The sequence below is a fragment of the Rhineura floridana genome, chromosome 1, assembly GCF_030035675.1.
Source record: "Rhineura floridana isolate rRhiFlo1 chromosome 1, rRhiFlo1.hap2, whole genome shotgun sequence".
Taxonomy (NCBI): Eukaryota; Metazoa; Chordata; class Lepidosauria; order Squamata; family Rhineuridae; genus Rhineura; species Rhineura floridana.
The window spans coordinates 205,488,848-205,514,338 of NC_084480.1; the positions used below are offsets into that span (position 1 = coordinate 205,488,848).

At 43.9% G+C, this 25,491-nt stretch overlaps 1 protein-coding gene across 2 annotated transcripts in view; it reads left to right on the plus strand.

The window, feature by feature from the left end:
• Positions 1 to 1,289: 1,289 nt before the first annotated feature.
• The window catches only part of GMDS (GDP-mannose 4,6-dehydratase), a 539,446-nt gene continuing 515,244 nt past the window's right edge, over positions 1,290 to 25,491 (plus strand). Inside the window, exon 1 of one of the 2 annotated variants that reach the window (XM_061590704.1) lies at positions 1,290 to 2,183. In XM_061590704.1, coding sequence (XP_061446688.1) covers positions 2,070 to 2,183 — 114 coding nt within the window. In that variant the 5' untranslated portion in view covers positions 1,290 to 2,069. The remainder of the gene's footprint in view (positions 2,184 to 25,491) is intronic. The other variant, XM_061590696.1, reaches the window with a different exon arrangement.

A 25,491-nucleotide genomic window follows, 5' to 3' on the forward strand; every position in this document is an offset into this window, starting at 1 on the left:
TGCTCCAGGCCCACAAGCTCTGGGTGAGGTGGCATGCAGTGGCATTTGCTAGAGGAGACTCTCCCCTTTTCTTAGGTTTTTAATTTGTTCCAGGCCAAAGCAGATTTTGGGGTGGGCACCTCCGGTTACTTATTTTTTCTGCATGATTTTGTCTATTTTGGATGTGCATAGATGCCCTTATTTGTACTGTGCCCAGCAGAAGCTTCCTTCAAGAAGGAAGCACTGGCATCTCATAGAAGACACCCTTTCCTTTCCTGGGGTGTATGATCTGTCCTGACCCAGAACAGATTTTGGGGTGGGCACCCCAAGTTACTTATTGTATATGATTTTATAATATCATTGAGCATTAATGAGCATTTCAGGCACCTGATAAATTTGATTCAATAAATGTATTATTCTTGACAGAGAGAGTCCCCCAATCACAGATATATGATGCAGGGTGCCCCAACATGTATTTGGGGTGCAGGGACATGTTAAACTTTGCTTTAGAGTTGCTGTGGCTGTGAACTTTTCTTCTTTTTTAATGTTTTGAACGGTCAAGCAAATAAGGAGCTGGGATCTAGTAACCAACTTCAGCGTTGAGTACACCAGTTTCATGAAGTAACAATGCAACACTACACACGTTTCTTCAGAAGTGCTATTGCTCTTCCTCCTACTAAGTCCACAACAGTGAAGCTGCAGTATCTAATAATTTTTGTTAGGAAAAATATGGCCCATAAAGCAAACACACACAAAAGTGGTTTTAATTTAATTAATTTTTAAAAGTAGAGTTGTCAGTTTTAAGAGACCAGTTCCAGTACGTGCAGCTTGATCTGCAGACTTTAGTACGAAAAACACTCATGTTAATGACGTGAAAACTGCTATGAAAGGCAGAGAAGCACACCCGACTCTCTTTTTATAGTCTGTTGGTCTTGTCTTGTCTGTCTTTTCTCTGACTCCGTCCAAGATAGTCACCCTCTGCTTGTTTGAATGCATAATATCCACCTTCCTCAGTTCTAGCTTCGCCACTAGCTTGCTGGCCCCTCCCTTTCTCGTCAATGCCCCCTTCCCCGCCGTTCTTCCTGCTCATAACCTCTTTTTTAAGCATCTCTCGCCTTACGACTCATTATCTTACTTAGCTGCACTTTATTCCTCCGCTCGCAGGTGGCGCCGAGCGGCCCAATCCCTGCATCTAAAAGCGGACAAGCGTCACGCGCGGGTTCTCTTTTCTCACGTCATCAAAACCCAGGAAGTCGTTTTTCTTTTCTAAACCAGCCTGACATCGTAAGCCGGCTGCGAGTGCTGATTTCAGTTCAGCTCCTCCTCCCCTTCCCCACGCCACATCATCCAATCGCCGCCCACCAAACACTTCTACCTTTTATCACAAGGTTATATTGCTTGGCTCCTCCTGTCACTTTAAGTCAAAGAAGGGAGGGGAAACGTGGCATGTCTCATGATTGGCTGATGAAAGCGTCTGCCGCTGTTTTTCAAGAAGCGGAAACTGAGAGAAGAAGGACGAGGCCGGCTGGTCACATATCTCTCGATCCCACCCTCCCTTTTTTGCACAGGGGTGCGCGTGCTACCGTGTCTGTTGGTTGGGCGTCCTGAGCGCGAGTCTGATGGGAGCGTGCGAGTGTGTTAAAAAAGGATACTGTTGTAGACCTCTTGGTCACGAGGGCGCAGGAGGAAGAGGAGGGGAGTTTAGAGAAAGAGACAGGCAGTACCTGAAGTCCATGCACCTTTAAAGGGAGCAGCGAGGGTGCCAAGGAAGAAAGGAAAGCATTGCTTAAGGAAAAATGGAAATGCCCCAGCCTACACAGCAGAAGCAGCTGCTTAGCCCCCCTTCCCCGCTTTCCTAAAACCAGTCAGAACCCCCTGTTGCAGGCAACAGTTTATGCCCTCTCCAGTAAACCTCTGAGTCGGTGTTACAAGCCAGCTGCCTCAAGTGCAACTGAAAGGACTTTGCACCTTGATTGACCCCCCCCCGCACATTGTTAGAGCACCTTTAGCGACACGCCCTCATCTTCTAGCTGTGCTTCCTCCCCTTTCCATCTATACTCTTATTAGTTGCTCCCTCCCCGGCCAGCTCCATGGCATGTTCCCAGCAGCAGGAAGACACCTGCTCGACCTCTGCATTGGCAACAAAGAATTGTGCAGATATGAGCACCAGGAAAGTGGCTCTCATCACTGGTATCACGGGCCAGGTAAGTCCAGTGTAGCCTAGGCTCACCTGATCTGTAGAGGACGCCCTCCCCATTTGTTGGGTGTATGATTTGTCCTGGCTCACAGCAGTTTTTTGGGTCAGCATCCCTAGTTACTTATTTTTATGCAGATTATTTTCTTTTGGTTGTGCTAGGTGCTCTTATACGTGCCTAATGTCCAGCATAAGTTCTGGGTCATGCAAGAAATGCTGGCATCTTGTAGAGGTCACCCTCCACTCTCCTGGAATATATCATTTGCCCTGTCAGAGCAAATTTTGGGGTGGGTACCCCCAGTTACCTTTTTTCCTGCACGTTTTGTCTCTTTAGGTTGTGCATAGATGTCATCCGTGCCCTATAATCTCCAGAAGCTCTGGGTCAGGCTGGAAGCACTGGCATTTCATAGGGGACACCCTCTGCTTTTCTGGGGTGTTTGACTTGTCCTGACCTAGAGCAGAGTTTGGGGTGGGAGCCCCAGTTATTTACTTTTTTCTGCATGTTTTGTCTGTTTTCATTGTGCACAGATGCTCTTACCCGTGCCCTGGGCCTAGCTCAGGGCTAGGTGGAAAGCACTGGCATCTTATAGTGGACACCCTAACCCATTGCTTTGGTGTATGATTTGTCCTTGCCCAGACCAGGTGGGCACCCCTAATTACTTATTTTTTTCTGCATGATTTTGTCAGTTTTGGTTATCTATGCCCTGCACCCAAGAGAAGCTGTGGGTCAAGTAGGAAGCACTGGCCTCTCATAGAGGCCAACCTTTAGTTTCCTGGGGTATATTATTTGTCCTGGACAAGAGTGAATTTTAGGGTGTACACTCTCAGTTACTTACTCTTTTTTACACATTTTGCCTTTTTTGGTTTTGCATAGATGCCCCTAGCTGTGCCCTGAGCCCAAACGAAGCTCTGTGTCAAGCAGCATGCAGTGGCCTCTTGTACAGAAGACACTCTGCTTTGCTAGTGCATGATTTGTTCTGGTCTAAAGCAGATTTTTTTGGGTGGGCCCCCTGTTACTTATTTTTTTCTGTTCAATTTGGCTATTCCTGTTGTGCATAGATGCATTTAGCTATGCCCAGCACCCAGATTAAGGTCAGGTGAGATGCGGTGACATCTCATAGAGGAGACTCTCCTCTTTGCTTAGGTTTATTATTTGTCCTGGCTCAAAGCAGTTTTGAGGGGGGCACCCCCAGTTATTTATTTTTTCTCTGATGACTTTCTCTATTTTGGTTGTGTGTAGATGCACTTCTCAAGAAGCTCTGAGTCAGGTGGCATGCAGTGGTATCTCCTAGAGGGGAGACTCTCTGTTTTGCTCAGGTTTATGATTTGTCCCAGCCCAAAGGAGATTTCAGGGTAGGCACCTCCCAGTGACTTACTTATTTTTCTGCTCAATTAGCAGCCGTTGCCAGTGAGGACAAGGGACTACAGTAAATAGCAGTCTCTCTTCCCCTTTGCTACCCTGCAGACCAGAAACTTTTAAAAGTTTCTTTTCTTATACTAGTCGAAGCACGTACTTAATCCATATTTTAACAAGCATGACTTGTATTTCAGATGTGATGGATGTGTCTGTTTTTGAAAGCAAAGTTCTGTGAACCCTTTTGCACAGAACTTGGGGGGGGGCTTCTGCTTGGGCTTCTGCTTGCTGCTCAGGTGGGTGCAAGTGCCACTGGTGGGATTTGTGCCACTGGCTGCTAATGGACAGTCCCCAAATAGGCTTCCTGGGGGAAGGGATGGGGCTGAGCTGGGCAAGCCTGGAATTGATTGCTGGATCAATGCCAGGCGTGCCTGCCACACCACCTTCAGTTCTGGCCACCATGAGTGGCAGGGCTTTGGATACGACAATCGCCCTGCTACCCTGTAAAGCCCCATCAGGCTAGTGGGCGGGGCAGATTGGATTGCTCCATTCATGCTTAGAGTAGATTCACTGAATCAATGTGATTTAAGTTAGTTCTGACTAATTTTAAATCCCAGTGATTTTAATGAGTCTGCATCTATGTTGGAATTGTTTTAAAGATATTTTAAATATGCTTTCAGTGTTGTATCATTGTTTGCTGCCCTGGGCTCCTTCTGTGAGAAAGGGTGAGATATACATTTAAAATTGAAGGAATGGGTCTGTTTTAAGCATCACTTACTACACAATCCTAACAATGTCTACTCATGTGTGTATCTTATTGAATTTAGTGGGGCTTGCTCCCAGGGAGGTGAGGTTAAGATTGTGGCCTAAATCTGGATCCAATCCAGTACATGCGAGTTATCTGAAGTGTGTCTAATGAGGACTAAGTATTTGTTAAATCATAAGGGAAATAATATTAGACTGCACTGGTAGTAATTTGCGAAAATCATGGGGCCTAGACCAAGGTCTTGTTAATCTTTTAGATCAGATGTGGGGAACCTTTGGTCATCCGAATGTTGCTGAACTGCAACTCCTATTATCCCTTGCCATTAGTCGTGCTTGTTGAGGTTGATGGGAATTGTAGTTCAGCAATTCCAGGAGAGCCAAAAGTTCCCCACACCTATTTTAGATAATCCAGCCCTAGTCAAAATGACCTAGATCTCTGTTGTCATAAAAATTAAATCAAATGCGGGGCCAAATTGCAGACCACCTGGATGGAGCTTGTGAGCACCAGGGTTCCATAGACCACAATTGGCAAACTTCTGATCTAGTCTCATGCTATGTCATTCCTATCTGAAGTAAATATAATACGTAGAGGAACTTATTTGTCTTAAAAAATACACTCTTTTGTTGACGTTATTGTCTGTCTTACTGTGAAATGCGGACTGGCTATTGCTCCTTGTGTGGCATATTCAAGATTTTACTGTTCCTTGACAATATGTTATCACCAGTATTGTTTGAATTAAACAGGATATGTACCGGATGCCCAGCAGCAGAAAGTGTTTTACAAGATTATAATCGGCATTGTGAACTTGTTGGCAGAGCAAAAGTACATACACTCAAAACTTAACTTTGTTTCTAAGCCTCACTCTTAATGTTTTAGCCTCACCTAAAAGTATTAAATGTAACTATCACTAATATGGGTTTGAGAATACAGTATGCAGACAGGCAACTTTTGTCGGGAACCCATGATTAGCTGTTGTTCCTTGTTATTGTAGCATCTTATTGTGCATGTTTACTCAAAAGTATATTGCACTTTCAGTGGATCATGCTTCCTTGTAAATATTTAGGATTACTACATAATATCTCCTAAAAAGCAGCCTAAAGAGACTTGAAATAAATGCATAAAACATATGAAATGATTGAATTGTAACTGTATATTTTTATTTATAACACTTGGAAAGGAAGCAGTTTGAACAGTCCTGTTAGTTTTTCTTTTGTCCCATGTTTTGCATTTTGTTTGCTGCTGTTCTACACTTGTAAATTCCTTTAGAATCTTATACATATAGAACTTGAATTCTGTTCTAAATCCCGTGCTTACTTTCTCTGTAGGTGTGAATCGCAAATAATGAATTTGTATGAATTTAGTTTCTGTATAGCATAGTAGCATTGTTTCTAAACTCTTAATGATGCTTTGTCAGAAATTGAATCGCACCCCACTTTAGACAATTTAGATTATAATCCTATCCACCCTTACCTAAAAGTAAGCCCTACTGTACATAGTGTGATTTACTTTCATGTAAACATATTTAGGATTGCCCAGTTGTAGTTTCTGCACTCCCTGAGATTAGTAAACCCAGAGTATAGAAGTGAAAGCTTAAAACAAACGAAAAACAAATTTTGCTGGAGGAAAGAGTAAAATTCTGAGGAAAACTAAAATAGTTCCTTTTTAAAACAGGTGGAATACTTTATTAACAGCATATTATGACAGGTGTTGCAGTTCAGGTGAGGTGGACTTTCATGTCCTCTAGAGTTGTAGGTAGAGGTCTTATTTCTGGAATGAAGTGTTGACACAGATTCACAAGGTCCTGAATAAGCCAGCCATTTAGTCCATGTCTTATTATACAGCCATGAGAGTGGCTGTATACTATAGCCAGCATGGATTTTACACATTCCGCAATGTTAAACTGAAAATACCCCCATGCCATTCTGATGCTTCCCATAAGCTCATTAAAAAAAAAACTTACAAAACTTATACTCCTGAACTCAGAAACGCTTGCTTAACAATCCTTTCAATTTTCATGGCGATACACAAAACAGAGAGAATCAAGAGTTCAAAGTCTAAAAAGAGAGGAAAAAAACCCAGAGCCCTTTTGGACTTTTTTCTCTGAGAGTTCTCATAATCTGTTGAAATTCATTAAAAATCAGCCATGATCACAGAGTACCTGTAATCCTGTTAATGACCTTGCCCCATAATCTGACCTTCATCTTCTGCAGTTTAAAAGTTAAAAAAAATGCCTGGCTGATTTTTAATTAATTTAAGAAATTTTGGCTGGAACCCTGTGATAACATGGGGCATGCTTAGTAAGAACCAACTGTCAGTGTTCTAAAAGCCTCACAGCTGCTGGGCTTGGCTACTGAGGGGGCCACACCCACACCAGACTTTGATTTCACTTGAGACAGTCATGGCTTACCTCAGAGAATCCTGGGAAGTGTAGTTTGTGAAGGATGCTGAGACTCCTATTCTACTGAGAGAGTTGCAGTGGCCAGACTGATTTAACAGTCAGCCGCTCTGATTGAAGGTCTGTGAGGGGAACAGGGTGTCTCCTAGCAACTCTCAGCACCCTTCACTAACTACACTTCCCAGGATTCTTTGAGAGAAGCCATGACTGTCCAAAGTGAAATAAAGGCCTGGTGTGGATGTGGCCAGGGACAGCTTTGGTTTAAATTTGGGTGGGAGGCAAGGCTACATGTGCCTGATGTAGAATAAAAAGGTGAGGGAAACGCTGAAAAGCAATGATACTGTTCACAATGTTTTCCTTTTGGAAAGGAAATGGTTTCCCCCTCTGCCTAGTGCCCACCCACCCAATCTCCTCCCCTCCCCCTCCCCTGGGTCAGTGTTTGACTATGACCTGGGAGACCAGGGTTCGAATCCCCACACAGCCATGAAGCTGACTGGGTGACCTTGGGCCAGTCACTGCCTCTCAGCCTCAGAGGAAGGCAATGGTAAAACCACCTCTGAATACCATTTACCATGAAAACCCTGTTCAAAGGGTCGCCATAAGTTCGGTCGACTTGAAAGCAGTCCATTTCCATTTTCAAACATGATTGCACAGAAATAAACTTCATTGAACTCAAAAAGTACACAAACGATCAAACTAGGGTTGCCAGGCCCAGCCTTCAAGAGGTCTTCCGTATTTTTAAAAGTTGTGCAGGGGGAAGGGAGAATTTCACCTTGTGGTTTTTTCCATTACCGTGTTGCAAAAAAAACTGTACTTGGCTGAATTTTCTCTTCTCTTAAAGATACAGAATCATTCTCAGGCCCTGAGCCTGGCAACCCTAGATCAAACCCACCCTCCCTTCTCCCTCCTATCTCCTCCCTTCTCCCTCCTATCCCCTCCCTTTTGCCCCTTCCCTCCCCTTCCTTTGCCCCTCCCTCCCCATCCCCTTCCAATCCCCTCCTTCCCTTTCTTCCTCCTCCCCCTGGTCAGTTTTACCTATCTTAAGCATGATTAAGCATGCAAATGATCAAACCTGCCCTCCCCTCCCCCTTCCTTTGCCCCCCTCCAATATGCTCCTTTCCCTCCCTGTCGAGAGGCAGAGCTGGGGTCCCGGGGGGCTCGGGGAGTTGACAGAAGGGGATTCAGATGGATGGCAGAGGGAAGGGGGAGGAACTTCCCCCCTTTGGAGTGAAGACGAAACAGAGGAAATGCCAGTGATAGGGTCGCCTAGCAACGGGGAGCCTGAGAGCTCTGGAGTTTCAGAATCCTCCCTGGACATTCCCACGCCCCCCCTTCTCAGCAGCTCAGAGCAAGAGGGAGGGCTGATCACAGCAGAAAAGCGTAGAGACCGTTTACCATCAGTCCCTCCCCTATCCCCCATAATGGAATCGGAAACTTCAGAAGAGGAGAGAGTGATGCTTCCCCCCTCACCACGCACACGCAGACAGCTGAAAAGACAGGAGAGAAGGGGGGGAAGACGGGCAGTACCTGAGGGGCAGTTAAGGAGGAGCGAAAGGTTGCGCGCCCGTTTGGCCCCTTCTTAAAGAACAGGCGGGAAGCAGCCCCTTGCTCTGTCAACTTTCTCCCAATGCCACAGGACCTGTATCCCTCTATTGATTCATGAGAAGACGCAGTCTTTGTTTGGACATTACCCTAATAAAACACGAATTACTTACAACCTCTGGTCTGGTTCCTGAGTCTCATCCTGGGCCTGACAGCTTGACAGAGCCACCTAAATCACCCTCAACGCTCTCTTCACTTGACTGGGACAAGATGTCAAAGGGAGCAGCGGGGGGAACAAACCCCACTTCTGAGATGGAAGAAGTGGAAGTCTTGAGGACTAAGGTAGCTGATTTGCAGACGGATGTTCAAGCCCTGCTAGCAGCAGTCAAGGCGCTGAAGACGGATAATCAAACCTTGAAGGCCACGATAGACCAGATGCAAACAGCCCCTCCAGCTGCCGCAGTAAAGGTCCCCATTGGACTGCCCCCAAAATACGCGGGACAAAGTGATCAGTTGGCAACTTTCGTGGCTCAATGTGAGTTATATCTGGATGTCAGGCACACGGAATTTCCAGACGATGGGGCTAAAGTAGCCTTCGTGATTAGCCTCCTGGAGGGGGAAGCTGCAAAATGGGTGACTCCGTATCTCGTGAGAAAGGATACTGTCTTGAGAAGGTACAGAGGATTTATACAGGAGATGACCGAGATGTTCCAAGACCCGCAAAGAGCTGAAACAGTAGCGCGGCAGCTAGGCGCTCTGAAGCAAGCTAAAGGGACTGTTTCCGAGTACACTAACGCTTTTAAAATCCTGTCCCAGGAAACTGGTTACAATGAAGCCGCCCTGATGTTTATGTACCGGAGTGGATTAAATGCTGAAATCCTGGATGAGCTGGCCAGGACCTCCCCCCCCCCCCCGCTGACCTACCAGGGCTCATCCAGCTATGCCTACAGATAGATCACCGGATGGAAGGAAGGCGCCTGGAAAGGAAGCAGGAGGTCCCGAGATACTCAGCCTCGGCATCCCGCAGCAAGACCCTTCCCACTGCAGGGATGGCAGGTAATGCAACTGAGGGACAGGGAGGGGCTAGGCCAAGACTGTCGGAAGAGGAAAAGGAAAGACGCCGCCAGGAACGTTTATGCTTTTATTGTTCAAAGCCGGGCCATGTGGCCAGAGACTGTGGACTGAAAGGGGGGAAAGTTGAGCCGTCGGGAAACTACAACACCCAGTCCACGTGCAGGCCGGTGGACTGGGGGCAGCGTTGTATAAAGGCCCCCCAACGATCCAACCTCCCTCAAAAGGGGTGTTGGTCTTGCCTATTCGGATTACAACTTCCAGAGGAGTGGTGTTCAATTCCACGGCCACAAATTTTATTGATGCAAAACTAGCCAAGCGTTGGAATTTCCCGGTGGAAACTGGACGCTCCCCTAGCCGTGGAGACCATCGATGGAAGACCCCTGAAGTCAGGAGGGGTGACACAAGCCACGGAGGAAGTGAAACTTCAAATCCCTGGGCATGATGAGTTCATTTCTCTATACGTGTCAGATCTTTCGAACTTTGAGGTGATTCTGGGAATGCCCTGCCTAGCAAAGCATGAACCCAAAATAAGTTGGAAGGAGGCGGTGGTGTGGTTCACCTCACAGTATTGCCAGGAGAACTGTCAACCTGAAGGAATCAAGAACACCTTAGCGGGGGCAGTGCAAGAGATCGAGCAAGTGACCCTGCCGCCAAAGTATGAAGAATTCAAAGATGTATTTGATGAAAAAGAGGCAGAGACTTTACCCCCCCACCGCCCTTACGACTGTGCGATTGATCTCGTGCCAGGAGCCAGCATCCCATCAGGGAGAATCTACTCTCTCACAGAGATTGAGAGGGAGGCCCTGAAGGAATTCCTGGATAAAAACCTGAGGCGAGGATTCATACGCCCCTCACAGTCCCCTGCTGGAGCACCACTGTTTGTGAAGAAGAAGGGGGGGGAACTCAGACCCTGTAACGACTATCGCGCATTGAACCAGATCACCATCCCTAACAGCTACCTGCTGCCCCTGATCTCAGAGTTGCTGGATCGACTGCGCTCCGCAAAAATCTTCACAAAGCTGGATTTGAGGGGGGCGTACAATCTGATCAGAATGAAGGAGGGAGATGAATGGAAAATGGGATTCTTGACCGCTTATGGGCAGTGTGAGTACCTGGTCTTGCCGTTCGGACTTTGTGGAAGTCCAGCAGTTTTTCAAAAGTTCATGAACGACGTGTTTAGAGACCTGTTGGACACGTATGTAATCTGTTACTTAGATGATATCCTGGTGTTCTCAAACAACCAGGAAGACCATGATCAGCATGTGAAAACAGTGCTGAAGAGACTGAGAGAGAATCACTTGTATGCCAAGTTAGAGAAATGTGGATTTGACCTCCAGTCTTTGGACTTCCTGGGGTACCGAATCTCAGCGGAAGGAGTGGAGATGGACCCAGGGAAAGTAAGTTGTATATTGGACTGGGGCCTGCCTAATACCAAGAAGGATGTACAACGGTTTCTAGGGTTTGCCAACTATTACAGAAAGTTCATTCCAGGGTTTTCCAAATTAACAGCTCCTCTGACTGACTGCTTAAGGGGAAAGAAGAAGTTCCAATGGACAGAGAATGCCACCAAGGCCTTTGAGGAGCTGAAGAGAAGGTTTGCTTCCGAGCCCATTCTGTGCTTTGCTGACCCGACCCGCCCTTTCGTCGTGGAAGCAGATGCTTCTGATTTTGCCATCGGGGGGGTCCTTCTGCAATTAGACCAAGAAGGGAAGGAGCTGCACCCCTGTGCGTACTTCTCTCGGAAGTTAAAGCCTGCAGAGAAGAACTACACAATATGGAAGAAGGAATGCTGGTACCGGCAGCTGAGGACTTCCTTAAAGAATTGCAAGCGGCGCAACAGACACTGAAACAGCAGTTAAACGAAGCCAAAACGGAGTACAAGCGAGTTGCTGACCTGCACAGGAAGGAGGGCCCCCCCCTTCAACCGGGAGACCAGGTATGGCTGTCCACCCGCTTCCTCCAGATGCCGGGCAAATGTAGAAAATTACAAGACAAGAGGGTGGGTCCTTTCGAAATAGAAACTCAAATTAATCCCATGGCGTACCGACTGAAGCTACCCGACACGTTTAAAATACATCCTGTGTTTCATCGATCCCTCTTAACGAAAGCCGCCCCTCCCAGTGAGTTGCGGCCGGAGGAGCCTCCCAGAGCTCCACTCCTGGTAAATGAGCAGCTTGAGTTTGAAGTTGGGGAGATCTTAGATTCCAGGATCAGACGCCACAAGCTGCAGTACTTAATTCACTGGAAAGGCTATGGAGTGGCTGACAGATCATGGGAAGATGCAGCTGATGTGCATGCTCCAGATTTGGTGAAACTTTTCCATCAACGTTTTCCCCACTGTCCCAAGCCAAACAGGGGGAGGGAGGCACAGCTTGGGAGGGGGGATGGTGTCGAGAGGCAGAGCTGGGGCCCCGGGGGGCTCGGGGAGTTGACAGAAGGGGATTCAGATGGATGGCAGAGGGAAGGGGGAGGAACTTCCCCCCTTTGGAGTGAAGACGAAACAGAGGAAATGCCAGTGATAGGGTCGCCTAGCAACAGGGAGCCTGAGAGCTCTGGAGTTTCAGAATCCTCCCTGGACATTCCCACGCCCCCCCTTCTCAGCAGCTCAGAGGAAGAGGGAGGGCTGATCACAGCAGAAAAGCGGAGAGACCATCAGCTCCTCCCCTATCCCCCATAATGGAATCGGAAACTTCAGAAGAGGAGGGAGTGATGCTTCCCCCCTCACCGCGCACACGCAGACAGCTGAAAAGACAGGAGAGAAGGGGGGGAAGACGGGCAGTACCTGAGGGGCAGTTAAGGAGGAGCGAAAGGTTGCGCGCCCGTTTGGCTCCTTCTTAAAGAACAGGTGGGAAGCAGCCCCTTGCTCTGTCAACTTTCTCCCAATGCCACAGGACCTGTATCCCTGTATTGATTCGTGAGAAGACGCAGTCTTTGTTTGGACATTACCCTAATAAAACACGAATTACTTACAACCTCTGGTCTGGTTCCTGAGTCTCATCCTGGGCCTGACACTCCCACTCCTCTTCCTCCCCCTCCTGTTCCCCATGGTCAGTTTTTCCTATCCTAACCATGATTGCATCGGAGGAAATCCCATTGATTGATCTCAATAAGCACGCAAATGATCAGACCTGCTTTTCTCCCCCTCTCCCCTCCCTTCCTCCTCCCCTTCTTCCTCCTTTCCTGCCCACTCCAGCCCTCCCTCCCTTCTTGATCAGTTTTACCTATCCGCATGATTGGACGGGAGTAAATCGCACTGAACTCAATAAACATGCAAATGATCAAACCTGTCCTTCTCCTCCCCTCCTCCTCCTGCCTGCTCCCATCCCCCTCTTCCTCTCTGCCCTCCCTCCCCTCCCTCCCCTCCCTCCTCCTCCTCCCCTCCCTATCTCATGTGGCCAATGTCACCTATCCTAAGCATGATTGCAGGGGAGTAAATCCCACTGAACTCAATAAGCATATAAATGATCAATCCATTCTCAGCAAGCTTGCACAGGATCCCATTTCTTACCTCCCGGATTAAAAAGCAGGGAAATTCACTAACAGGCAAAAAGCTATAGGAAACTTCACTAAAATTGCAAAGTAAATCAGACATATTTAAAGTGACCATCTGAACTATATCAACTGTCTTAATAATGTTGCTTCCTCCCTGCTAAAACAAGCACATGTCTTCTTTCTATTATTTGGGCTGATTGCAGGTATTGCCACCACTCACCATATGCTCAGAGGCACATTACCAAATTCTTCGAAGCTACACAGGAAGTGGATTGGACTGTGAAAGACTAACCCAAATGGTGTTTGCATTTTGACAAATTTGTAGGGCAGTCCAATATCACAGAATGGAGTTCAGGTCTCCTGCTCCCCTGGTGCATTTGCTATAGCTTCCCAATTTCTCTGCTTTTTAAAGTTTGATAGAAATATCTGTGGGCTATAGGTACGTTCTTAAACCGCAAGGTTTTTTGCCTATTAGTGAATTTATATATGTTTAGGACACATACTACAAATATCAGAAAAGTTAGTTTGCAGTTAGTTAGTGGTTGTTCCTGCTGTCCCAGAAGGCTAGAGGTCTAAAGACTAAATAATGGGCCTGAGATTTTAAATGATTGGACTGCAAAAGAGGGTAAGAATAGCCTATCTCCAGCAAGGTTGTCAGGAAAAATTTCAAAATATTTGTCAGGGATCCCACAACCTGTTTGAAGATGATTAATGCCTTTAGTTTACTAAGAGAACTTTCAATGACTGATTTCATATTTGTACAGTTGGGGCATGTTCTTATTATAGTATGTATATTTCTGTTACTATCCAAAACTTAGGAATTAGGATAGCTATTATTTCTACATTTACTTGGATACTTGCAGTCTACACCTGTGCATCTTTACTTAAAAGCATGCCTGGTGAATTCAATAGAACTCAAAGTAAATGTGCATCAAATTGGAGTCATTTGCTTCCCTGGGCTCCTTCTGGGATAAAGGGAGGGATGTAAATTTAATAAATAAATTTGGGCAACATAAGCCATCCTGCTACATTAGACTCTGAATTGGCCCTCTCCAATAGCTATGATCTCTCACCCCTTTCTGCACAGATTCCTTCCATTTTCTATATTGGCTTCAAGTATCTAATTGTCGCCTCAACACACACAATTTTTTCTTTTTCAATACTTTTACTCACCCCTATGTCCCCTCCTACCATTGTGAAGCTTTGCATACTATTTCTGTGTTTGAACTGCCTTCCTCTTTCAGTTCAGCCAAATTGCCTACCCCCTTCCTTTAAAATATTTCTCAAAATCCTTTCCATCTATAAGGTCTCTTCTATACTACCTTAGACTTGTTTCACCCTGGAAAAATTCAAGACCTTTTACCAGAGCTATGGGGCAACAGTCTGGTTTAGTGCATTCCTGATGGTACCACATCTCACGTTGGGCTCCAAGGTTATTGTTGTAAATACAAGGAAGTTAAACATTTGTTCTAGCATTTTAATGTTTAAAGAGATTACTCAAAGATTGTTTGATAGGCACACCCACATTCCCCTGGCTTAATTTCCTGATTCAGCTGACATTAAGCTAAAGTTCTCATTTGGATAAAACGGGTAATTCTGGCTTGATGTAAGCCAGGACCTTTATGATGAAGCTGGCATGTGACAGGAGGAGTACTTTGCTCCCCACTCTAGTCACTGGTTTCATGGTTTGTAAAGACTTGAACAACCGTCTGGACTGAGCCATGGAGTGTACTTCTTGATGAAATGTTGTTCTCATTCAAGTTGATTAAGCTTTGTCCTTTATTTTTATTGTGCTAGAATTTTAATTATAAGATTCAGTAGCCATGTGTTTTTGCTGGAAAGGATTAGATATCTGAGCTAATTAAAGTTATTCATCAGGGCTGTGCACTGTATTTGTACAAATCATAAATAACAAACCAAATAAGGTTGATTGAGGCCTATTTGTATCCTGTCCAGATGAGGTTGAACTAACTAGTCCCAATTGGATTTGTAGAGATTTATATGGATCTGTAGTTCAAAATAGTCTCTAATGAAACCACACAGGGTGTTTCTGAAATGGAGCAGTTACACCATAAAGGAGAACACCAGGGTGGGGAGAGAGGGAGGAAGGCTAGAATGCTATCACCATGGCCAGTGCCAAAGGGTGGCCAAGTGGGGCTCTGGCCTAGGATGCTGCAGCCCACAGGGGCCCCTGAAGGACCCCTCCTCCACCTGCCCGCTTGCCCTCCTCCCCCGCCCGCTTGCTTGCTCCTGTTTTATTGTTTGGCTCTTGTATCAATAGCAAACTTTATACACTAGTTCAATAAGTCTTAAGAATCTTCTAGGCAAATCTAAGCATATGTAAATAATTTCAGCACATTATATGCATATTTTAAGTGATTATCTTGATCTTACCATTACAAAACCATGATCCATGATGAGGCATATCACTAAGCTATCACTATCATAGTTTGTATACTGTCTTGTGCTGCATGTACGAATGTGTAACTCATGCATGGTATGACTTAATAAATTAAGTTTCATCCCTACTCTTCGTTTAAATTTCCCTTTAATTTCTCTAAACTTTTGGAACAGGGCTCTTGTTCTACCCTTTTTGTTGTCGTCTTCTATTTCTATACAATTAGTGTTGTAATAGTTCTCTTTTCCCTAATGTACTAGTGGCTGTATTAATGTATTTAAACCGTATTTTGGCATAATGATTGCTTTGTTGTTTTTCTTTAGCTTTACTCTGATTTTTGATATTACCAGTTCATGATCTGTACTGCAGTCTGCTTCTAGTCTTGTTTTCACAGAGAGTATGGAATTTCTCCATCTTCTGCTACCAGTTATATGTATATATAATATATAGTTTGATTCCTATATTGACTATTTGGTGATGTCCACTTGTACAGTCGTCTTTTCGGTTGCTCAAAAAATGTGTTGGCAAGAAGATTATTGGCTTCACAGAATTCAGTAAGTCCTGCTTCGTTTCTATCTCCTAAGCTGCATTTCCCCACAATTCCTAGTTCTTCTCTGTTCCCTACTTTTGTATTCCAGTCCTCCATGATTATCAGCACATCTTGTTTTGGTGTGTGATCAATTTCTTCCTGTACTTCTGTGCAGAATCTCTCCAATTCCTCCTCTTCTGTGTTTGCCATTGGAGTGTAGACTTGCATGATGGTTATGTTAAAAGGTTTCCCATTAAATCTCATTGATATTACCACAGAATTGCTGAGTTTTACTATGTGTGAGTTCTGTTATGTCAAATTGCCACCTGGAAGGATAGAGGTGAGATCCTGTTCAAGACTATATTTGCTGCATTCGACGGCAGTGAAACAAATATGCCACCAGATGGGTCAAGAATATACATCGGAAAATGTTGGGAAGATCCCCTTTTCCTTCATATCATTGAGATTGGTAGAGGGGAGGGTGTATGTTACATATGTAGTTCTTGCACAGGGTGAGAGCCTGTGCAGTGAACTGAATGGTAGGAGAAAGTTCCCAGATGCCTTCAGAATGAGAGTCTGTAACTGGCAGAAGGATGTCACCCCATTGTCATGGTCAGACCACTTCCTGGTGATGTTTAGACTCATGGCTCTAATCCTCCCCTACAGGGGTGGTGGACAGATTAAGATGGTCTGCCCCCAGAGACTAAAGGAATCCACAGGATTGCTGAATGCCCTGGAGGATAAAACATTATCTTGACCCATTCCAGTCTGGTTCAGGCTTGGTTATGGGAATGAATCAGCCTTGGTCACCCTGATGGATGACCTTTATCGGGAGAAGGACATGGGGAGTGCGACCCTGTTTACTCCTCCCTTCTAAGGTACTGGCATAGCCTGTATGTGAGACATCTGGGGCTCGGCCACACTTTTTATGTATGGTGGAAAAGATAGCATGCTATTCTACCACATGAAAGAAATGGCTGGCTATATAAGTGAACTAGGGCTTAGTCTGCTAGCCACTATGCTGCAGTATCTCTTTAGTTGAAACTGTAGTATATTTTAAGAAAACACATCTTAATAGATTGACAATATAATCCTGTACATGTTTACTCAGAAGTTAATCTTTTGAGCTCAGTGGAGCTTGTTCCCAGGTATGTGGGTTGAGGGTTGCGGCTTTAGCTGTCACTAGAAAACAAAGTGGTGTTTTTTTTTAAAAAAAAAAATACTGTTTATCATTGCAACACACAATAAATGTTCTGTGAGAAAAATGATCGTATTTTTAATCATGTATACATTAACATTTAGTGAAAAACAATTGCAGTCTTTCTCCAAGGTTATAGCATAATGTTCCCAAGACTGCGTTAAGTTCCGCACATTTTGGGCATTCACCTGGGAGGTAATGCCCTGGGTTTACTTAAGGGCAGGGCCCTTACTGTTCAGGCATGTAGCGACATGCGCGTTATAAGGCAGCGTTGGACTTCAGTTTGTCTGCTTTGGTCAGACATACTGCCACGCAGGGAATGGCGTGGAGTTTGGAACCTCAGGAGGATAGACTGGGCACGTAAGAGGGTCAACCGACAGATTCGGTTGGCGCTTCTTGGGGATGGTGGGTTGCCCATTCCACATCTGCTCATACAGCATTCTAGGGTTGAACTCTATAGGGCCGATGGCGTTCACCTGTCGGACACAGGGAACGACATCTTTTTGCAAGACCTGCAGAGGAGTCTGCTGGAAGTTCTTCTACGCAGTGGGGAAAAGGGGACTAAATAGAGATTTGTCCCCTTTTTGTGGCGGTAAAGTGCGGGAGGGGAAATTAGTAACGACAGCTAGGTGGCCCCCTTAGGCACCTTTGGAGGTGAAGGGTGGTTCCGGATGCCTGTCTCTCAGGGTTTTACGGCCCAAAGACAGGATATGGGCTGCTTTTGGGGCCAACTTACCTCATCCACCCAAGGGTTCTACAGCCCCGGGGCTGGGTGACGTAGGAAGGTCTCCCTACTCACCTACAAGGTGTGGCCGGGGCAGGGGTAAGCAAAAGGGGCTTGCCCTTGGCTCCAGCAAGGGCTGGTCGCCCGAGAGCTGTAGGGCAAGCTGATTGCCTATTGTTAGTTCCCGCACTTAGGTTTCACCTCTGCAGGTCGCTTTAAAGTTTTGTTTGAATTTAATAAAGTGGCCCTTTATTCAACCATAGCTGCTGTTGTCTGCGTATTATTTCACCCATCGACCGCAAATGTAGCTCCGCTTACTTGTGAAAGCAATGGGAGGCGGCAGCGCAATTGCGGCCCAGGGTGAAGCCACAGAAGCCATGGGAGGTAAGGGCAACGTCGCGCATCGCGCTGAGATGACGCGCGACGTGCTGCATGGGGTGTGTGTTGCAGGCATCACCACCCTTTTTGGACTAGAGTCACATTTCAAATTTTGAGATGCTGAGGGGGGCACACATTGTACAGTGGATGCCATGGGGACATGGCATAACACAAAATCAGACAGTAGTCATGGTGAAGCTTTTCCCCATAACTGTATTTCCATACTAGGAAAGGCTTGACCTTTTGAATTTCTGCCTGCCATACAGCTGTTAAAGGTGCAAGAACCCTGGTTTTCCCCAATGCCAACCCCAAACCAAAGCCTAGGCTGCCTTTTTGTATCCATGTATCTGGAAATAACCCCAATAAACACGGACTTACTTCTGGGTAGATACGTATACCATTGTACAGTAATGTAATTAATACACTGTACCTATACACTGCTATACAGTGAATTCTTAATGAGCCCCTGGTTTTTGGCTCCTGGCAAAGCAGGAGACATGTCTAAGTCTCTTTACAAAGTTTTCACATTTGTGTTTTGTGGGGAGGGGGATTCTTTTAACATTCACCCATACTTATTATGTAGTAGTTTTTGCACAAAATAATTTCTAGGCACTACCTGATCTCAGGTGAACCAGCACAGGAAAGATGCATCCTGGTTGCTAGGGAAAAAGGAAGGGCAAACTATGGTAATCCCAAGGAATAGAAAAAAAGACAGAAGCAGGAAAAGTCCAGTAAAAGGGAGGGGAAAACAGCAGCTGTTTAGGACCCCAGGGATTCCTATTGCCTGGTGTCCAAATAACTCGCTTACCAATCACAGCTGTGACTTCACTCATTGGCTAATGACAGACAGGAGCAGCCAGGCCGGCTTAGTTCACAGAAATAGCTTATAAGGGTACCTGCACATTTTGCTCCATAGCTTGCTTTCTAGGTGGGCTAGAGGCTTTTTAAAACGAAAGCCCAGATTCTAGGCTATCTGTGAGGTCACCACTGGAGGCCTTTGATAGGCTGGCAATCCTTGTTGTGGTATCATGGCAGATTACTTCTAAAAAGGCAGATATTCTAGTAAAATATTGGTTGGGATCCTGAATAGTGTAGGTGCCCTGGGCTGCCCTGCTTCCTACCCATCACAGCCCCTTGCGGTCACTTCAGAACTGCTCCTTTGGTTTGGGGAACCATCTGGAATGGCATGGGTATGCTTCTGGGCAGGTAGAAAATAGAGTATATCTTTGGGTAAGCAGAAATGCCTTCTGCCCATGCAGTTGGCTCTCTGAATCTGTGCCTCCACAGACAGATGACATAGGATAACTCATCGCTGCTTTATGGTCCTGCTTCACTGTCAATTTGCATGAAGTAACAAGAGGTAATTGTTGATAGTGCTGCTTCAGACAGTTTCGTGTATTTGGTGGCCAACTGGTAACTATATTCATCACATGAAAAACAAGTTACTTGGCCATAGAGGAGTATTTTTAAAAATAATGTGTTAATACTGGGTTTTTATTAATATCAGTAAACAAACACAATAGCAACTGAAGGCAAACTAATGTGAAACCAGAATGGAAAGAGGAGCTGGTCAGCATTCATAGATGAGAATTTTCAGTTCATGGGAAGGTGTCATAAAATGCCTTTACATTCACTTAGGGTGAATTACATTCACTTCACTTCTTAGTAAAGGTATGCCATATGGCTTGGTAAGTATCTAATTTCTGTAATCTGTGATATGTAGCTAGATGATGGAAGTGTCATTTCAGAAGGTCTTGCCTTTAGCATTGACTTGAGGTTTGTAGTTTACGCTGTTGAGAAATATGATCTTGTTTTGTTAGATCTATAATTTGTTCTTTATTAGAGGACAGTGTAGCAAGAAAAAAAGTTTGAAATTCATCCTTCGTGACAGGTAATAGAATGGGCACAGTTTACCAGAAATTATTCTCTGTTCTGTTCAAGTTGAGTGTGACACCATTCAGTTGAGTGTGACAATGGACGGTCTACCACAGGGGTGGGGAACATTTTTCCATTGAGGGCCACATTGCCTTGAGGGAAATCTGCCAGGAGTGCATGCTGGTGGTGGGCAGGGCCAGAGCCAAAGAAGGTAGAGTACTGCTTTTTCCCCCTACCATCCCTGTTCCTCCCTCACCCTTTCCTCCCTCCTTGCCACTAGTATGGTCTTAGGCCAAGGATCACAGGTTATCTACCCTGGTCTACAGCAGTGTAGGCTTTCTGTGTAATCATGTAGGTGGCATGCAGTGTCAGTAACTACAGCAAATTAACCTATGTATTCTGTTAGTTCTAGTTCACCTAGTTATTGCGTGACACTAAAATGTGGGATGTCATGGTTTCAGACCCCTGTGCCAGGAGGTTCACTGACGACATTGGGCCAGTCACTATCTCTCAGCCCAAGCAGGGTTGTTGAGAGGATAAAAAGAGAGTGGAAAACCATATATGCCACTCTCAGCTCTTTGGAAGATGTATGGGATAAAAATGTAACAAATAAAATAGCTATTAATTGTGTGAGTTCTGCACTGTTGCTTGGGGAAACAAATGAACATCATAAGCGTCTTCAATATTATCAAATTATTGAAATATAGTGCTTGACTTGAGGCATATGAATGGTCCCAGTGGCTTCCAAGATAGACATATGCCAAAGTATCTTTATAAATAAATGGCTGGTTCAACTACTTTCCAGGTGTGGAGTGTGTGGAAAGTCATTAGTGTAAATGAATGGAAAAAGGATAGTTTGGTTTTATCACATATTAGAGCATTTACACTTCTCTGTGTTAGCAGATGTGACAAGTCTTGTTGCTCTTTGGCCAGCTCACAAGTCTGTGTGGATTATTCACATCAAGAGAACTGCAAAAAATGACTGTGGTTCTTAGTTCCACTCTGAGGTTTTCCATTAATATCCTGAACTGGTGCTGTATTTAACATTGTTCATAAAAGTAATTTTATGTTCACCTTCTGGTTGGCATAAAGTTAACTTCCAGCTATTTCCAGTCTCCTTGCAGTTGCTGAATAATTTTAACTGTAGTATTCTAAAAATCGATCAAGATAAACGACAACTGGTGCCAAGCGATGACGCAGTCCATGAACCAAATCTCCAAGTTTGTGGCAGAGTCCAATTCCTTATTAACAACCCTTACAACCCTCATTCTCAACCTAGTGGGGCAACTCAACCCAGACCAAAAAAATAAACAATATACTTCTACCAAAATACCTCCGTGTGAAAAACAACAGATACAAGTTGAATCCCATCCACCTATGGCCAAATCGAAGTGTACTAAAAAATCAACTTCTAAGCAAAAGAAAAAGAGCAAAAATTATAAAACCGTGCGATCTCATAAGAGAAGCCATATGAACTTTGGCAAATTATTTAGGCTGTTGGAACCCCCCAAAAGTACATCAAATATAAGAGCAAGAGAAAAAGGAAAAGAAAACCAAAGAAACACAAATTGAAAGTAACCACCTGTGCAAATTTGGAACAAATTACTGTACCAATGACTATTTCTGCTCAGACTCATCAAGAGTTAGACCAAAACTCTGAAGAGACAACCAATACTTGCCTTATTCACGATAACAATCGATATTGGTCTTCAATAGCAGAGGGGGATAACAAACATTGTATCTCCCCCAAGACCAAACCTAATACATGGAATTTGATCTTAAATCAAAATAAATTGGCCATATTAAATTATCCCAAAACCAGAGGATGGATCCCTCAACAAGAGAGAAGACATCATCTATTAAAGACCTTATTTAAATCAACATCGGGTTTTTTATACAGTATGGACATAGCTAACATTGATTATTTATACTACAACCATATCAACGCTACAGCTATAATAACCTTCTATGAGCCTGAGAAAGCGAAACTCCTTCTCGCCTATACAGCATCTTTAGTGGCTCAGAACCTCATATCTACTAAATTTAATTCTACTCTATCCTGAGGCGATGTTAGTTGTATTAGGGGACTTCAATGCTAGAATGGGCCCCTCAGATGAGGCCCTATTTGCCAAATTTCATCAAGTGCCCCCCTCTATAGAAAATTTAATCGATTTCCCCATTAGACAATCTAAAGATCTAGGCATAACCTATAAGGTTTCTGCCTTATAAATATGATTATTAGATTGAATCTAATTCTACTTAATGGGAGAACCAATGGTGATACAGAAGGAGAATTTACCTTCCTTTCAACTAGAGGTGCATGAGTGATTGACCTTGGGATTGTTTCTCAAGAATTATACCATTCAATCCGCTCTTTTAAATGCACCGAAAGACCAGAAAGTGATCACTCGCCTATTGCATTGGACATTGTCTGGGACTCTTCTTTTCATATTACCCCCCAGACTTTTGATAATACAGCTTACGAATTTCATCCTAAAAGGGTAAAGTGGATACCTATCCTTGAGAAGGACCTTAATGCCAGACTTTCTGGCCTGGATATCCTTGAATTAAAACACCAGATAATTACATCTTCTAATCCCTTAACTTCTTACCAATATTTTCAACAGCTACTAACTATGCTACGTTCATTATTATTAACCACTTCGAAAACTAAGAGACACGGAAAAACTCTTAACTCTAAATCATGGTTTGACAAGGAATGCATAGAAGGGAAAAAGTCATTAATAATTAAATTTAAGACCTATAAGCTGACTCGCAACCCAGATACGCTCCAAGCATATTGTAAGGAGAAGAAATTATATAAACATTTGTTAAAACAAAAAAAGATAACAAGCCTTCACGAAACTTGGCACCGCCTCTCAAACGCGTCACGATTGAAGAATTCTAAACTGTTCTGGGAAATCATTGCAAATAATTGGCCAAAACCTTATTTTAGTATGGGCTGCTATGTGCAACCGAGAGCCTGGGAGGAACATTTCCTTAAGCTATTTGGACAGGAGGTAAATTCTGTAGCCCCTAAAGATCTACCAACTGATATCCCCGAATGGGATCCGGTTGGCCCCAATGAAATCATTGAACTTATAGCCAAATTGAAATCTAATAAGGCCCCAGGCTCTGACAGTATCCCAGCTGAAGTGTTCAAATCGAATGTTCAATGGGGGGCCCCTTTATTGGCGACATTATTCTCACACATTGACCATTCAATGCTAATACCTAGAGATTGGGGAACAGCTATAATTATCCCAATTCATAAAAAGGGCTCGCTTAATGATCCTGCCAACTTTAGACCCATCAGTTTACTGAATATTGTCAGTAAACTTTACTCTGCACACCTTTATCAGAAATTGAGTGCTTGGGTCGAATTAAATGATATCTTAGCCCCTGAACAAGCAGGCTTCCGTGTGGGTCGTTCAACCCTGGACCACGCATTAGTCCTCCAACATTTCGTGAATAAATACAAGGGTAGAAATGGAAATTCTTTGTATACTGCATTCATTGATTTAAAAACAGCTTTCGATACCATCTCAAGGGAAAGACTCTGGCATAAACTTGCTAGTCTTAATATTGACATCCGTTTATTGACGCTAATTCGGGGCCTTTACAACAATACTTACTTGCCTGTTCGTTGCAACCATATGGGTCAGTTGAGTAATCCCATTCCTACCTATCAGGGGGTAAAACAGGGTTGCATCTTGGCCCCTTTATTGTTTAATATCTACATTAATTCTGTCGTCCATCAGATGTATCTGATTGTTTCACACTCCCCTAAATTGGCAGAAATCTCAAGACCTATTCTGTTATATGCCGATGACATTCTGCTTATGTCTAGAACTTCGGTAGGATTGAGACGCTTGTTTGCTGGGGTGGCTACTTTCTGTTCTGCTGAATCTTTAACGATCAACCATGGGAAAACTAAGATAATGATATTTACTAACAAAAGAGTTAACCATGCTTGGAGAATCAATGGCTATTCCATTGACCAGGTTAAAGCATTCAAATATTTAGGAATGACTTTTCAGTCCAGCGGCTCATGGTCTCTACACATGAAGTCCGCCATTCTAAATGCAAAAAGAACCACGAAAGCATTACTATCTTTTTACTATACTAAAGGGGGACAGCTCCCTATACCAGCTATCAATATCTTTAGAGTTAAAATAATTCCTCAATTACTGTATGGTTCTCAAGTCACAACCTCTACACACTTTGAACAATTGGAAGCTGTTCAAAATTATTTTCTCAGATCAATATTTGCAGTTCCTACCTGTGTCCCTAGCTTCATTCTGCGAATGGAAGCGGGACTATCGTCACTAGAAGCCCGAATCTGGTGTTTGAGAATTAGTACTTGGCTTAAACTGCTATTCAACCCCATAGGACTTACATCCTATATCCTGCAGGACCATTTCCCCTCATCATGGCAATCGATGATTGTAAAAAAGATAACAGCCTTGGGATACTCTGTTCCTGCTATTTTAGCCATGGGCTTTGTAAAAGCCAAAGAACAAATTCTTCAGAGAGTCAAAGATGTGGATCTCCAACAGCATTTTGCTTTGATTAGAAAAAATATATTTAACACCAATCCCCAACAACCAATGTCGTATCTTTCTAATTTATCCATACCTAAATATCGGAAGGCATTTGTGTGGGCAAGGTTACTTTGCCTACCAAATGCGGTATTGATAGGCAGATATAATAAAACACCCTATAGTGAACGAACATGCCCTTGCAATGCTGGAGAGGTTGAATCACTAATCCATGTCTTCTTGTACTGTCCTTTATATCATGACTCTAGACACCGTCTGATTAAGCCTCTAATTACTTTCTTCCCAGGAAGAAGTGAGGACTTTTATGTCAAATATCTCCTTGCTGACCATTCTGTTCATATTACACAATCTGTAGCAAAATTTTGTACTACAAGTATTTCCATTAGGAGAAATTTAACCATGTCCATTTAAGTGGAAAGAAATCTGAATGTCCTCTCTCTGTACCTAACGTTATTAAAATTAAATACCTCTGATCCTCATCTAAATGGCTAATGCATAAGGTAACTAAATTTGTGATGTATTATTTTTATATTAAGTCTTTCTCTTCCATTTTATTGACACAAATGTTTTAACTTTTCTATGTATGTATGTTTTATAACTGTTTTATTGGTCTATGACCGTAATAAATATATCCAATCCAATCCAAGCATACAAAAAGGAATTATAAAGATAAATTGCTTGCAAAAAAGTGTACATTAGTCAAAACTGCATACAAAAATGTACTACTTAGCAGAAATTCACATTAAAATGCTGAGGAATTTTCATGATATTTTAAAATAAAAATTGCAAATTGCTGCAGAAATGTGGAGAACCAAATTTAAGAGGAGAAACGGAGAGACCCAAAATTAACAGATCGTTCCATTCCTAGTGGTTAGCTACGTATTCTGCAAGTGAAATATAGTTGTGTTAAATAGCTTTCAGTGTCTTCAAAACATACAGAGCAATCCAGCTTGCTGGAAGCTGGCGAGAGCATAGCCAGCAGAGGCAGAGGTGGTGGAAGGGGCTGCCACATCTAGCTGCTGCTTGGAGGC